Source organism: Myotis lucifugus, unplaced genomic scaffold (genome assembly GCF_000147115.1).
Source record: "Myotis lucifugus unplaced genomic scaffold, Myoluc2.0 scaffold_194, whole genome shotgun sequence".
NCBI lineage: Eukaryota > Metazoa > Chordata > Mammalia > Chiroptera > Vespertilionidae > Myotis > Myotis lucifugus.
The window spans coordinates 407,954-423,681 of record NW_005871242.1 but is presented as its reverse complement, the minus strand read 5'-3'; the positions used below and the strand labels follow the sequence as shown (position 1 = coordinate 423,681).

At 36.6% G+C, this 15,728-nt stretch overlaps 1 protein-coding gene across 3 annotated transcripts in view; it reads left to right on the top strand.

Annotated features, from left to right (window-relative positions):
* The window catches only part of PSD3 (pleckstrin and Sec7 domain containing 3), a 414,114-nt gene that overhangs the window by 209,620 nt on the left and 188,766 nt on the right, over positions 1-15,728 (top strand). For all 3 annotated transcript variants that reach the window (XM_014462866.2, XM_023760800.1, XM_006097020.3), the window contains 4 exons: positions 2,078-2,281; positions 2,401-2,481; positions 5,013-5,125; positions 8,021-8,079. In XM_014462866.2, coding sequence (XP_014318352.2) covers positions 2,078-2,281; positions 2,401-2,481; positions 5,013-5,125; positions 8,021-8,079 — 457 coding nt within the window. The remainder of the gene's footprint in view (positions 1-2,077; positions 2,282-2,400; positions 2,482-5,012; positions 5,126-8,020; positions 8,080-15,728) is intronic.

The following is a 15,728-nucleotide window of genomic DNA, read 5'->3' as shown; positions in this document are numbered from 1 at the left end:
GGGCCTTAGGTGGCCTACAAGTCCAAATATGTACTCTCTGGACAGAAACATTCTGACTAGAGTCTGTTGTAAATGTGTTGGAAGGCTACTTACGCACAGGAGTTCATCATGAAATAGCTTTGTTTTATTACCAAGTTAAAATGAAGATTTGGAAATTACTGTGTTCTCATTGGTTTTATTTTTTTTAACAAAATCACCCATTTATTTTCATTACTCAGAAAAAAATGATGGGTAATTTCTTTTTATTGTGTTCTTTATTTTTTTATAAAGTATATATTTTAAAATTTATCTTTATTGAAAGTATTGCAGACGTCCCCTTGTTTTCTATTAACCCCTTCCACTCCACTCCCGCCCCCTTCCCAGGTCTTCACCGCACTATTGTCTGTGTTGATGGGTTATGCATACATGCATATAAGTTCTTTGGTTTTTGTGTCTGTGTGATGTAGCATTCTACAGCCAGCCACAGACTCCTTTCTAGAACAGAAGTTTCACAGTATGGTCTGTGGGGCTTCCCAAGACCCTTTCAGTTGGTTTGTGAGATCAAAGTTATTTATAATAACAGTACAGCATTATTTTCCTGTTTCACTGTGTTGATATTTGCATTGATGGTACAAAAGCAGTGGGAGGGAGTGTCTTAGCACTAATCAAGGGAGTAGCACCAAACTGTTCTAATTGCTATATTGCACTGTACTACCATGCACTTGAAATAAAAACAGACCAGTTTCACCTAAAAATATCCTTGATAAAGCAGTACGCATTAATTACATTTCAATCCTTGACTACATGCCTTTTTCATTTCTCATGGGATGAAATGGAAAATATGCATAAAGCACTTCTGCTCCTGATGGTCGTCTCCAGGAAAAGCACTTGGACATAATTAGAGTTGTGAGCTGTAAACTACTCCCTTTTTTCATGAAATGCCATTTTTCCTTCAAAGTATGACTGGAAAACTAGGTTATTGGCAAACATTTTCTTGGATATTAATAGTGTGTCTATCACTTTAAGGAAAACAACTCACAATTTTTATTGCCAATGATAAAATGTGGGCTTCCCATCAAAAAAATTAGAAGTTTAGAAGACTTAGATCCATACCAAAAATTCGACAACTGCCCAATACTTAGACTTTCTGAAGATATTATTAGCAGTGACATTAATGAATGTGATTTTTCTTCATATTTCATAATGAAATATGTCAACAGATATTTTGCAAATGACCATTGTATGTTGCAGAATCATTTCTGGTAAAAGATCCATTCAAAATGTAAGATAGATTTAATTTTCCTACAAAACATTCATTGATACAGTTTAGATTCTATATTGCAACTAACCTTTAAGAACTTACCACTGTCTTATTTGGGTGTCATATCAGAAAATAATATCTACAGTGATCTGAAAAGGATATTAAGATTAATTAAATATCTGTGTGACGCTGTTTTTTCTTAATCTATTTCAATCAAATCAATACATTAATGCAGCTTGAATGTCAAAATGGCTATGAGGATGCAGCTGTCTTCTAGTAAGCCAGCCATTAAAGATATGTGTAAAAATGTGAATTATGGTTGTGTCTCTCACTAAACTTTGTTGTTTTGGAAAATATAGTTATCTTTAATAAGAATATATTGTTTATTTTCATGATAAGGATTTTTAAATGAATTAATATTTGAAAATGTTCTATTTTAATTACTAATATAGTGGATATCAATAGAGAGAACTCACATAAACAAAGGTCTTTGGAGTCCTCCATACTTTTAAAAATGAAAAGGTCCTGAGAACAAAAGGTTTGAGAACTGCTTATCCAGGATTTAAGCAATCACTTCTTTAGTGCATTGAAATAGTAAGTGACAATATTTTATGAATAATTAACCAGTTAACTGCCATGATACTTTGAATTTAATTAAAAAAGGTCCACCGTTTGTGTCTATAGATGCTTATGGCGTACAAATGGTTAAGCATAAAAGTCTCATTTAAAATGGTTTTTTCATTTAGTTGGTTGTACAATATCATGATAATTTTTTCAGCTATTTTCCTTTTTTTGCCATGCAAGAAAAATCTTGACTTCTTTTTCCTTCTTTTTCAGTTCTCGCAGCCATGCTGGGGTGAAAACAGGACTGCTGGAGACTCATGCTGAAATGGGGAACACGGAAATTCTGGAAAGGGAGCCCTCAGAAAGTCTCAGTAATGGCACTAGCAGCAACGTAGAAGCAGCCAAGAGGTTGGCCAAACGCCTTTATCAACTAGACAGATTCAAAAGGTCGGATGTCGCAAAGCACCTAGGCAAGAAGTACGTTCTGTCCCAAGGCCGTGTGTGTGTGTGTGTGTGTGTGTGTGTGTGTGTGTGTGTGTGTTTGCGTGCGCGCTTGCTTTTATATTAATAACCAAATCTATTTTGCTTTCTTATAGCAATGAATTTAGCAGACTAGTTGCAGAAGAATATCTGAAGTTTTTTGATTTTACAGGAATGACGCTGGATCAGTCTCTCAGGTAAGATTAAATTTCTATTCTTTTTGCCTCCAAAAAATTTCTCCTAAGAAGAGAAAGTAATGTGCTGAAGCTAAAATCTGATTTTTATTTGTTTAGATTTTTAAAAAATTTTATTTCAGAGAGGAAGAGAGGTGAAGAGAGAGCTAAAAAAATTTGTGATGAGGGATCATTGGCTGCCTCTTGTGCGCCCCATACTAGGGATTGAGCCCGAAACCCGGGCATGTGCCCTGACCGGGAATAGAACCGTGACCTTCTAGTTCATAGGTCGATGCGGAAAAACTGAGTCATGCTGGCCTCACTGATGTTTATTTTTTTTAAACTCAGTTACTTTGTGAATTTAGTTCAGATTGTAATATAAATATTAAATGTATCAGAAAATGAGAAAAATATATTGTTTTTATGAAATTACATGAACTCATATTCGGCATCTAGTAGGTGACATAGTAAAGAATGGTGGCAGCATAAGTCATGAGGAGAAATGGAATCTGTGGGAATTTGGTTTTCATGTGGTCAGTTTTTTAAAATGCAGTTTACATAGACTGTAGAATTTGAGATATTTTTCCTAAGCATTTGTTTACAATACCAATTAACCTTTTAAGACAGTACTTTGGAGTTAACTCATGAATGGAATAAAAATGAATATCAACATAATCAGCAGAAAGTATCTGTAAAAGTGTGTCAGGCAGTAACACTTTTTGCTCATGTGTTCATATGAAGATGACTTACACAATCTGACCCTCATTTTTCACAACGTATTGTACTGTACATTTCTAACAGCAGCTGGAGGTAGAACCCAGTCAGCATCTAATCTTACGAAGTTTATAACATGTCAGAGCCTGGAGGAATTCTGAGATCATGTGTGTAACCTGCTAGTTTTACAAAGCAGGAAACAGCCCTGGGGGGTGAAGGAGGGCTGTTTGGATTATAAAGCACACAGAGACTTCTGTGGCTCTTTGCATGAATCAAGGGTATTCATAGGTTTTGCAATGAAAACAGGTAAGGGTGGAGGAGAGATCTATATTTTTGTTTTGCTTTGCTTATGTGATTTATTTTTTAAAAGTTAGAAAAAATAAAGTTTTATCAGTATAATTTAGATTAACAGTCTATAAAGAGCAACATTTTCATCATAGAAATAAGTTTTATTGTATGTTTCTTTTAATAATAATATTTCTTAGAGCATTTTAAATGATTTTTTTCTTTCCCATCTCATGGGAATGCATCTACTTTGTCAAGTGAGGGACATCTGGTTTTATCTGTAACTAGTGTCCTGATGCACAGATTCATGTACATTGGAAGGAAATTAATTAGAAGAAATATTTTAATATCACTATTCGCCTCTTGCTAATGAAAAGAAAATAGGATTCTACCAAGTCTCCTACCTACCTACTCTAGGATTTCTGTGAGGATCAAATGAGATGAGGCATGGGAAAATGGTTCACAAACATTTGATTAAAGTGTAAATGTTTGCACTTGGCTATAAAGCAAGTCATGTTCCTGGGCTGAAGAAACTCCAAGGATCCTAGTCACTAGGGAGAGGAAGCTGGGCATTGCTACTTGATGTCATTACTCGGCGCCCACAGTGACCATTTCCAGGCTGGGCTGGGCTGGGCTGTGGGCTGCATTTTGGCAGCATCGGCTGCGATTTGGTGGGGTGTCGCTCTGGGGTGGTGGGGCCTGTGTCCCACTTGAGGGAAGCCGAGTGTTGGTTTGTCAGTGCCAAGTCCGTGGTGCCATTTCTTTTTAAATGGCCAGTGCGCTTCATGGCAGCTCCTGCATTGAGCGTCTGCCTCCTGGTGGTCAGTGCATGTCATAGCTACCAGCTGGACGGTTGGATGGACACTGAGGCTTTTATATATATAGATAGATAGTACTCTCAATGACTCTGATTTGGGCTGTGTGTGTGGTTCTGGGAATATTTTCTATTGTTCAAAGAAGTTTTATACACAAATTAATTTATTCCTAACTTATGGAATAAATAGAGTTTTATCTTTCAATTTCCTCCTCATGTAACAATTTATTTATGTGGTGATAATAGGTGAAGTAAAATTAACAGAAATCTATTATGCACATGACAATATAATTGTAATTTTAGCAGTGGATCAGTGGCAATTATAGTCATGTAACAAAATGGCAAAAAAACTGTGATTCATGTAGAGTTTTAAAACATAGCCTATATGGTTTTGCGTTTAGTCTTAAGTATTCTTTGGTTTTTACTCAACTGATCTTTTTAAATGGCTACCTGAGTCATATGAGGAAACTACCTACCTTTCCAAGGCTTTTTTTGATGTATTGGCCACCACGTTATTGTCCTGTCATCTTTTACATTGCCATTTAAGAGAATTGAAATGTCAGTCTGAATTTATACTGAATGGCCATCTATTAAGTGATTTTTTAAAAAAATAACTGCAGCATATCTTAATTTGTGTAATTAATTTCTTATGCTTATATGAATTAACTTTAAATGTCAAACATAAAGAGTGTGATAATGTTTTCTAAAAGTTCATCTCCCCCACCCCCAAACTCTTTTTTAGGTATTTCTTTAAAGCCTTTTCGCTTGTGGGAGAAACTCAAGAACGAGAGAGAGTTTTAATACACTTCTCCAATAGATATTTTTATTGTAACCCGGATACCATTGCTTCACAAGGTAATCTGATGGAAATGCTTGGATTTATTATGAAAATCATCTAAATATTTCTTTCTAAGAATAATATTATGAACAGTCAGATTTACTTCTTTCTAGTCTATTTGTACAATATTTATTTAATGTCAAATCAGAATCACTAGGGAGTTGTTTCCTACTGGTGTTCTCTTTCAGTGTGAGCATTTTCTCATGTCATCAAATATTCTTTAAAAAGCGTGATATTTATTGATGCATGATTTCTTTACTCTCAGTTATTTTTCTCTATTTTCTAGTTCCAGAGTGTGACAATATTTTTTAAATTGCTTATGCTTGTCACTGAGATTTTATGTGCAAAATGGATTGTAATAAATGAAATTCCAGTTTTCATGTTTCTTCTTGCTCAGCTCCTGATCTCTAATTTCTTGATGAGGTGCATGTGTGCTTAGTTTCGGAAATATTTACAAATCTCACGAGTTTATGGTGTGTCTCTGGTTCTTTTGTTTGAAAGTAATCAAAACAACACTGACCACTGACTTGTTTATGTTTATTGTGTTATTTTTAAAAAGCAACTTTAGCTTTTGATGTACCTGATGAAGAGCGGTCTTTCCTCCATTTTAATTCCTACAATATAGCAAAGTGTTCAGGGCTTGAACTCAAGTGCATTTATTTGCCATTGGAGACTCCTCCATAGGGTTACACATTCTGGAATAAATGACTGAGAGTAGATGCACTAGAAATGGTAATTATCTCTCAGCTTCAGTATTACCAATTAATTAAAGATAAGTGTATTTGATATTGAATAAAGTAATTGTTTGCCCCACCCCCAATCCTTCGGAATATAACTAAACAACTATCTGATGATTAAAGTCACATTCCTGATTTTGTCTGATTCATAGTATCTTGGACCATTCAACCTAAATGTTTTGTTTAAAGCAGCAGTTCTCAACCTGTGGGTCGCGACCCCTTTGGTGGTCAAATGTCTCTTTCACAGGGGTCGCCTAAGACCAGCCTGCATATCAGATATTTACATTACGATTCATAACAGTAGCAACATTACAGTTATGAAGTAGCAACGAAAATAATTTTATGGTTGGGTCACAACATGAGGAACTGTATTTAAAGGGCCAGAAGGTTGAGAACCACTGGTTTAAAGAATAGCAAAAAAGAAGATAACTATTCATTCCTGTCTATATTATAGCCAGAGAACTAATACCCAAATAGTAAAGATGCTGTGGAAGATGCAAATCCTGGCTTTCGTTAACCTGGCAGGTGTGGCTCGGTTGAGTGTCGTCCTGTGTCCCAAAAGGTCACCAGTTTGCTTCCTGGTCAGGGCACATGCCCAGGTTGCATGTGTTCTCTCTCTCTCTCTCTCTCTCTCTCTCTTCCTCTCCCTTCCTCTTTCTCTAAAATCAATAAAAACATAATTTGAAAAAATGAAGTCACATTCCTATCTCTGAAATGGAAACATCTTTCTTTTTTTCTTTCTTTCACTATATTTAGATAATTTATTCACTGTTTCTATCACTGTCAGCATTGAGTTGAGAATGCCAGGGATAGAAGAGGAAAGGGTTGTTTTTATTAGAACCTTCGTCAAATACTAAGATGTTAACATGACATTCCTGAGTGTAATAGGAAGATGCATTTGTGCAATCACTTGCCTGTTGATAGGATAGTTATCAACTGAGTTTAACAGATACTTTCAGGAATTTGTTTTAAATGTATTTAGAATTTGTGATAATAAAATGAGACTGGAATAAGTATTCTTTTAGGTTCTTAGTAGCATCTACGTACTAGTAGAGACTTTAATAACAAATCTACTATACTTAAAGGCATGCTTTGGAAAAATACGCTGTCTTACTGTACTTGGGTTGAGAATTAGAGAGAAGAAGAAGACTTGGAAATGAGAAGCTAAACTCAGTGCTTTTACCTTTTTTTATATAAAGTAAGAAAAGTAATGCTTCTATATAAGTGTGAAATTTTTTCCGGCTTGGGCAACTTTTTCCCCTGAATATTTAAATTTAAAATTTTCACAGATTATTTTAGTATTTTGCTTTTGTCTGATTCATAGTATCTTGGACCATCCAAACTCTATGTTTTCTTTAAAGAATGGCAAGAAAGAAGATAACGATTCCTAATTATATATTGTTAGCCAGAGGAGTAATACCCAAACAGTAAACTGACAAAGATTCAAATCGTGGCTTTCTTTAACTTTTGCTTCTTTCCTAATTCACTTTCCTCCCAGGAAGTTAAAAAAAAAAAAGAACAGTACTAAACTATTTATTTTCATATCTGTTGTTAAAATTGAGAAGATATAAATAAAAAAATTATCTCATTTTCCAGAGATGATAATCTCTTTTAATATCACCTTATATATTATTCCAGATGTATTTATATTTAAATGGAATTATACTACATATAATGTGTTTTTCATATATTAATTTCTTGTGAAATATCTTTCCACTTCAACATATATACTTGGACAACATTTTAAATTACTTAAACATAACAGAAATATGTTTTTGGAGGGTCATATTTACTTGCTCCCTATTATAATTAGTGTTTCTTTGAATATCCTTGTATGTTGTGTAGATTTTTTATTTCCTTAATGTAAAGCCCAGAAGTAAGTTTGCTGTGTCAAAGGACATTGTTTCAAAGCTTAAAGATATGTACTATCAAATTGTCCTCCTGAGAGGTAGGAATAATTTACTTTATCCAGTAGAGTCCAACTCTCTGCACTGAGGTCTTTTTAATGATTTATTCTTATCTGATTTCTGTCTCCCCAAGCAAATATGAGTACTTGTGCCTAGCTACAGTATTGTGCTTTCATATATATTGTGTTCTTAATATATGCTATTTTAATGAGAATAGGAGTCTAGGAAATAGTGAATTAATGCTTTCTGTTCTTGTCTCTTTCCTTAGACGGCGTCCATTGTCTCACCTGTGCAATGATGCTTCTTAACACAGATCTCCATGGCCATGTAAGTGTATGGTTGTGAACTGTCTTACAGAAATCCAAAACGCCCCAATCTGTGCTTTTTGTTCATACACGTTTATTCTCTGCCTCCCTTTCTCCCATTGTCTTCATGGCAGGTAAGTAAACATAAATCTTTGGGAAAAGAAATAACTATTTCACATGCTAGCATAGAAAAGTAGAGAGATAAAGTGAGAGAATCATAATTTTAACACTGTCCTCACAAATCTCACAATACTGCACTAGGAATTCCTTTTAGTTTCCAGGAGGTGGATTTAGAATAGCTTAGTGACTTGTAGACATATGTAGCAGGTGTGCAGAGTAGACCAAAAGTGCAGATACTTTCAGGGGACATTCTTGGGTAATAGAGCGTAATATGAAAGTGCTGGGATTCCAACAATCGAGCCTTGAACTAAGTATCCTAATCTAATATTCATCCGACTAGTTATAGGAATGACCAATCAGGGGACTGTGCTGACCTTGTTTTTCTGTTACCAGAGAAGCAAGTGTTCTGTGCTTTCTCCTCTGCCCACCATGTAATATAACAATTGCAACTCTTTCCCTTTCCTTTCCTCCCACTCAATTTCTCAATCTTACTTTCAGCCAAAGGAAACAGTTTTGAGAAGGCTGTCCCCATGTAACACTGATCCCAGAATGGGGAAACTTTCATCTCGGATATTTTGAGGTCTCATCCACATATCAATGTTGTGTATTTAGTGTCTGTTGACTGAGAACAAGTATAATGAAGAAAAAAAAAAGAATTCAATAACCAGATTTAATAGAACTTCTATGGAAGTTGCTAGATTTGGGGGGATTTGTTTCTATTAAAAGCTGATTACTTTGATACTACTTTCAAATAAACATGTGTCTTATTAATTGCAATAATTTGAAATAGACGTAAGTAAAGGTGTGAGGTTTATTATTTACTCAGATAACTCAGATGCTTGATGTCCAAACAAGCCATGGGCACTCTGGGTTCAGAACCACAGCTCTCGATTTGCTCTGGTTTTGTCTTCAGACTACTTGTGAGTAATTGAAAGGAGATTAAATGAGCATCACACTTTTTTTGGCAACTACGACATAAGAGATAGTTTACCTAAATGGACATTTTAATATTATCTGGAGTTATGCCAATCATGCATAATTAACAGTTGGCTGAAGTGGCAGAATTACATATAAGAGGGAGAAAATTATAAATACAAGTAAATCTCTCTATAGTATCTTCAAAATCATGTTTTTGGTGATTATTAGTTCTTAGTTTTATTTTCATAAATGTATTCTGTATACTTTAAATTGTCTACTATTTAGGTTTTGTGTATTAGAGTCTTTAATCCTTATTTATAATGCCTATTGTTACAAGTCTGTTGAATGTATAGTAGTAATCATAAGAACTAACTATATGATAATGTGTTTCTCTTCTCTTCCTCCTCTGGATTCCTTTAAAAAATAATTTGCCTTCTAGGTGGTAAGTTTTTACCCATAATTCTGGATGTAGCTTCTCTTGCATCATGGTTGCCTGATTGATTGTTATAGTGTCAGTCTGACTTATTAGCATGACCCTATAAAAGTGAATCATTTAAAATATAAAGTGAATTATTTCTAACTTCTGTCCCTATCCACCTTCTCCTTATTCTGCATTGCTTAGGCCCTCATCTCTTGTTTCTTACTCCAATGCCAGAGTAATTCTCTTGGGGAATGAACTAATAAACCATTTTGCTTTTCTTCCTTACATCATGTCATAATAGGAATACAACAGCATGACCTTTCTTGGAAGTGCTGAGACAAGCTTGTCTTCATGCTTTCAGTGGGGGAGGCATAACTTGGGAGATGAACTTCTTTTGGCTGTACTTTGTGAATCTTTCATGAGGGTTTCATTGACTCAAAGGAATGATGCATTAGAAATGCATTGGTATGGGTCTTTTGTTCTTCCTGCTAACTTTCTTACTAATAAAATGATAGAATGTATATTCATATAATAAATCTAACAGCATTACATGTTGAATGCCTTCCTATCTTTCTTTTTCTAATTTATTCTCTCATTCAATAAACACTTAGAGTGTGTCTGTTCCCTTCCAAGTTCTGTGCCATTTGAGTTAGGAGCAGAAATGAATGGGACATGCTCCTGGAAGTCATATCTCCCCTGGGGTGGTGCTGGCTAGGCTTACCTCCATTAGTCAGGTTTAACCGAGGAAGTGGCAGCAGGTCACTGTGGTGCCGTGGTGAAAGAGTACTGGAGGGATATTTTAATTATACATTGAGTTACAGTTAAACCTCTCTACAGCAGATAGAAACCCCCTCCCCCAATCTGAAGTATATACAATATTTGGGGGAGAAATTCACTCAGATGTTAAAATTATTTCATCGGAACTAAGAATGGCAATTCCCTTCAGTACCTATTTTTGAAAAATATGAATGATTTTTCATTATTTTAGCAATAGTATTGATTTGCTTTTACTGTCTGCAGGTTGTTTATTTCCTAAATATTTTATAATTGTGACCATGTGCCTAATTTGCCAAGTAATCTCTTACTTTTAAAATGCGTCGTCATCTGTGAAATATACATGTAAATTAAACTTGCACATAAAGGTGCATCTCTATTAGAACAAACTCTGGAGTTTATTTTTTCTCTTGCTATAATGGAACTAAGTTGTATTGAGTTTTGTTTGCACTGTCAATAAGGAAAGAGTTGAACATTTTTTCATTTAAGCCTGTATTTTATTAGAAATGATAGGAATAAAACCATCTGTCATGTTAGAATAAATTCAGACCATTCCTTTTCTGGATAAATCTTCAAATGCATTCACTCTGTTCACTACAACTGGCTCTCCTGTACCTCGATCCAGCCCTCCTGGCAGGAGTATTGCTGAGGCTGAAGACAAGTGGCACGGGCAGGACAATAGGCAGGCATTTCTCACCAGGGATGGCCTCTGAGGTGGCAGGAAGTTTTAGGTACAGAACTGAGTTGCAATGAAAAGTGGGATATATAGGTGCATAGTTCGTTAGCCAATTTCACAACTGAAAGTCAAAAGATGTCCACGAGACAGTGGCTGCCCAAGGTCAGGCCATGGTCAGAGGCAGTAGCCAGGACATTATTTTTAATCAAGATTCGTGACAAAATCTACCCGTTAACACTGTGGCCTGGGATGTTTAGCTCTTTCAACCAAAGTCTCTCTCTGCTTTTCCGTATTGGCAGAAGCCAGCCCACCCTGTGCAGTGGATGTAAGGGGGTAGGAGTGCTGTTGTTTTCCTGGAGTGGTGGCTCTCTCTGGTAGGCCAGGCATCCTGCCGATACTTTGCCTTGGGGATGTGTAGAGAGCGCTGAATAGCATCCTCAGGGCCTGAGTTTAATATAGGAGGCAGGACCTTACTGGCTTTTTGTATGTCTTGGGTTATAGGTTGGATAAGGAGTAAACCCAAGGCTAGTACACGATACTGGTAGGGGGACGAAAATGTCAAGGAATAAAGTGTAGGTTTTGTACCAGAGCAATGGTAGTAAAAGATGTGTGTAGTTCAGGTTCAGATAGGTCATAGGAATTGATTATTTTCAATCTGTAAACTGCATTGATAATTATGAGTTTTTAATTCTTAGGTTGTCTCTCTAGGATCCTAGAATTTTAAGTAATGGGTAAAATATTTGGTTTATTATCAGAAGTGGACAGTGAGTATTAGAAGAACTGGTATTAAATAATTTTAATTCTTTTACTTTTCATATTGTGCTACTTTTAGTTCTACCCTCAAAAGTCCCACAAACCTGCATGAGGTTGATAGATGGTTAGTATCCTCAGGAACTCTGTGTCTGTGATTGTCATTATTGTAACTGGCAGCTGCCCTAAGTGCATCTTTCCTGCTGCCTCCCCTTCCTCCTGCAGAGCTGTCTTCTCTGTGGATCCCTCCACACCCTCTGCCAGTAAGCCATCCCATCCCTGGGCTTCATTTTTTTCTTTCTTTTTTAAAATTCTTTATTATTGAAAGTATTACATATGTGTTGTCCCCTCCCCACCCTCATGCCCCCAGTTGTCATTTCTTTTCTATCTGGGCTTTATCCTGTTGTAGATTCCAGCCTTGGTCTTAATTGTCATTGAGCCAGTGCTGCCTCCTTTCTAATTCAGTGGTACTTAGTCTTTCCTTTCACCTGATTGGGAACTCCCTGGCCAGAGTGGCTTCCTCCAGGCTCCCACCCCCTGAAGCTAGCTTCTTGGTGATACTGAAAGTTCACCGAAGCATCAGGCCTAGATCTCAGAGATGCTAAGGGTTTCTAGTGAGACATGGAGTTCAGTTTTACTCTAATCATCAGGTGTGAAAATGTTTCTATAGAAAAATGTTATAGTTTCAAATTTTTTAATTTAAAAATGACCTTTAGAATACAATTCACTATCAAATTGGCAACTCTCTAGATTTTTATAGGAATCCTTATTAAGCATGTCAGACTTCATCATGTATGGCTGGATTTTCTTGGCTTCTATGACTCCAAATGAAAGCCTTTTTCTCTTCCTCCATTTCTCCATTTCTCCCTCTCTATGTTACCTCCCTTTTCCTCTTCCCTCTCTCCCTCTTCTCTTCCTTCATTCTTCTTTTCTCCATTTTCTCTCTTCTCTTCATTCTCCCTGTAGCTCTGTTTTTCTTTTTTCACCTGTTTTTTTTCAGTAGTTCTGCTTGTTTCTTTTAGAATAGGTTCATGCAAAATGGAAACTGCAACACTGATAGCTTTTATCAGTGAGTCAGTGGTGCTCATTAAGCCCTCATAGTATCTCATTTATACATTATTCAGTCACTGCATCCCTTCTCCTTCTGGCATTACAAGTTTTTCACATGTGCACAGCTAATTAGTAGAAAGCTAAAGAAAGCAGGAGAAACTCTATTAAGTCAGTTTTGCTCTTCCTTTTTTTCTTCAGATGTTTTGGGGAGGGTGGGAGAAGCGAGGATGAAGAAGGTGATTGAAACTTTTGGCCTCTAATCTTATTACTTAATTTAATGCTTGTCCTGTGACAACCAAGTTAAAAGTAGACTTTAGTTAGTCTTTGTAATGAGGTCAGTGTCTTTTCCGTTATCTTCAAGTTTCATAGGAAACTAGAGGCCTGGTGCACAAAAATTCATGCACTCAGCCCGGCCTGTGCCCTCTTGCAGTCCGGGAACTGGCAGTCAGACATCCCTCTGGCAGCCCGGGAGGCCTTGGGGGATGTCCACCTGCCAGCTTAGGCCTGCTCCCCGGAGGATTGGGCCTAAGCCGCAGTTGGACATCCTTAGCGCTGCCGAGAAGGTGGGAGAGGCTTCCATCACCACCACTGCGCTCACAGCTGTCAATCTGGCTTGTGGCCAAGCAGAACTCCCCCTGTGGGAGTGCACTGACTACCAGGGGGCAGCTCCTACATTGAGTGTCTGCCCCCTGGTGGTCAATGCATGTCATAGTGACCAGTTGTTCCTGGTTGTTCAGCTGTTAGGGTCAATTTGCATATTACCCTTTTATTATATAGGATTGTATTAATAAACCCATTAAGTGAATAACATACTTTTTTGTGAACAATAACTATAAGAACAAAATATTTAATGAAGAAAATACCCTTTAAAATGTTTTGCAAATCTCTTTTAAATTTGGCTTACTAGAAGACAGATTTTCTGTTTCTGCATTTAGTCTGTTGCAACTAAAGTTTTTCTAGAAAACACTATAACTTGTGTGAGAGAGAAGTGAAAAAAAATTTTTTTTAGTATTATTGTAAAAATAAGTTCAACCTCTTGGATGCCTGAACCATATTTTGACTGTATCACAATATTATTTTCAATTGCCATGTTATTTTGTTTTGTTGGGTTTTTTTTAAGTGTTTTAATTGATTTCAGCAAGAGAGAGGAAGGGGAGAGACAGAGAAACATCCATGTAAGAGAGAAATATCAATGGGTTACCTCCTGTACTTACCCCAACCAGGGATTGAACCTCAACCTGAGTGTGTGCCCTGACTGGGAATCAAACTGGTTACCTTTTGGTGCAAGGGACAGTGCTCAATCAACTGAGACACACCAGCCAGGGCTGCCATATTTTTCTTGATACCACTTCCGATTTCCTTTTCAATAGCAATGTATTACACAAGTGGTAGAAAAAAAAACCAGGAATATTTCAGATATCCCTAAAAGTTGTACTTTAAACACATTAGTTCTGATTGGGGGTTATGAAAGGGCACTTTGAATATCACAGCTGTAGCTTCGCAGTTTGGAAATTTACAAAGGATCCTGCTTTACCTGCTAATTGGGCATATAAAACAACGGACACCTGAGGGCAGCATAACACAATTAAACCTGTTTGATAGCGACGCCTGCAAAACAAAGGAAAAAGAGGAGCGTTAGCCGAGCTTCAGAATATAAGTAATTACCAAATCAGTGGTGTGCTTTTTACCATTTAGTGTAACATGTTGGAGGAGGTGGAATTGTCATGTGGGAGAGTTTGCCTGCTGTGGCTTTAATAGGCTGAGATTGAGGAAGCCAGATTTTACCAATGGATCCTGAGAGCTTTTAGTGTCTCCGAAGGCATCTTTTCCATAAAGCTTCTGGATTTTACACTATTAAAAATGGGAAATTTGGGATCATTCTGCCTAATCCTTTAACCTCTAGGTCAGATGCATGCTTTCCCAGTGGGTACCTGACAGCGGGCCTCCTAGCAGCTCTCCCTTAGGACTGGGGTTAGATTAGTCTTGGCTGGAGCTTGTAGAAGGTTCCATTCCCCCAGTCGTCAGGGAAGGCATGCTCAACACAAAGAGTTGGTCACACCTGCTGAGGTTTGGACAGTAGCTGGTATGCTTTCTGGGTCACTGTTAAGAATGAAACTCTTAACTTTCCCTCTTTGATCTCATTGTTACCACTGCAGTTGGGAGCTGATTATCTGCTGGGGTGGGGAAACAATGCCTTAACTTTAGCAAAGGAGAAATCTGAAATTAAGGCACAGAATACATCAGGATGCCTAGTCCCCTTGCATACTTGCTCATGATGTCCTCAGTTAACAATGCCCTTCCTTCTAGTTTTTTCTTTTAGACCAGGGGTTGGTAAAGAAGACCCACAGGCAAAATCAAGCAAGTAAAGTTGTATTGGAACACAGTCACACCAGTTTGTTTACATCTTCATACTAAAATGACAGTGTTGAGTAGCTGTAACAGGAACCTTATGGCCTATAAAACCTAAAAGATTTACTATCTGGTGATATAGAAATCTATATAATTAGTTTCTTTCAGACTCTTGTCCTTAGTCCATGAAACCTTCTATTCTCCTTCAAACATGGTAGGGTATGGTTGAGGACGATTATTTTACTTAATATTCTAAATTGGAACGTGCTAAAAACATTTGAGTTTTTCAGAAATGATAAATTCATCAAAGACTTTCTCTCCAGAAGACATTTAATGTATCTTTAAAAGAAACAAATGGAGAAAACTCTTTCTTTTGTATTAAACATATGTTTGATAATGGCATATAGTTATTTTGGAGAATAGTCTTAAATTTGTCTGGGGATGTGAACTCCCAGTCTAGGGATTTTTTACGTTTTAGTTAATATTTTCTCTCATTAAAGATGGTACCTTTCTTGGCTAAATATTCAAGACTTGGGCCTACCTAGTATTTTAGGATTTCAAATAAAATTTTTTGTGTGGACTTTTCATTTTATATATTATCCTTTTAGATTTA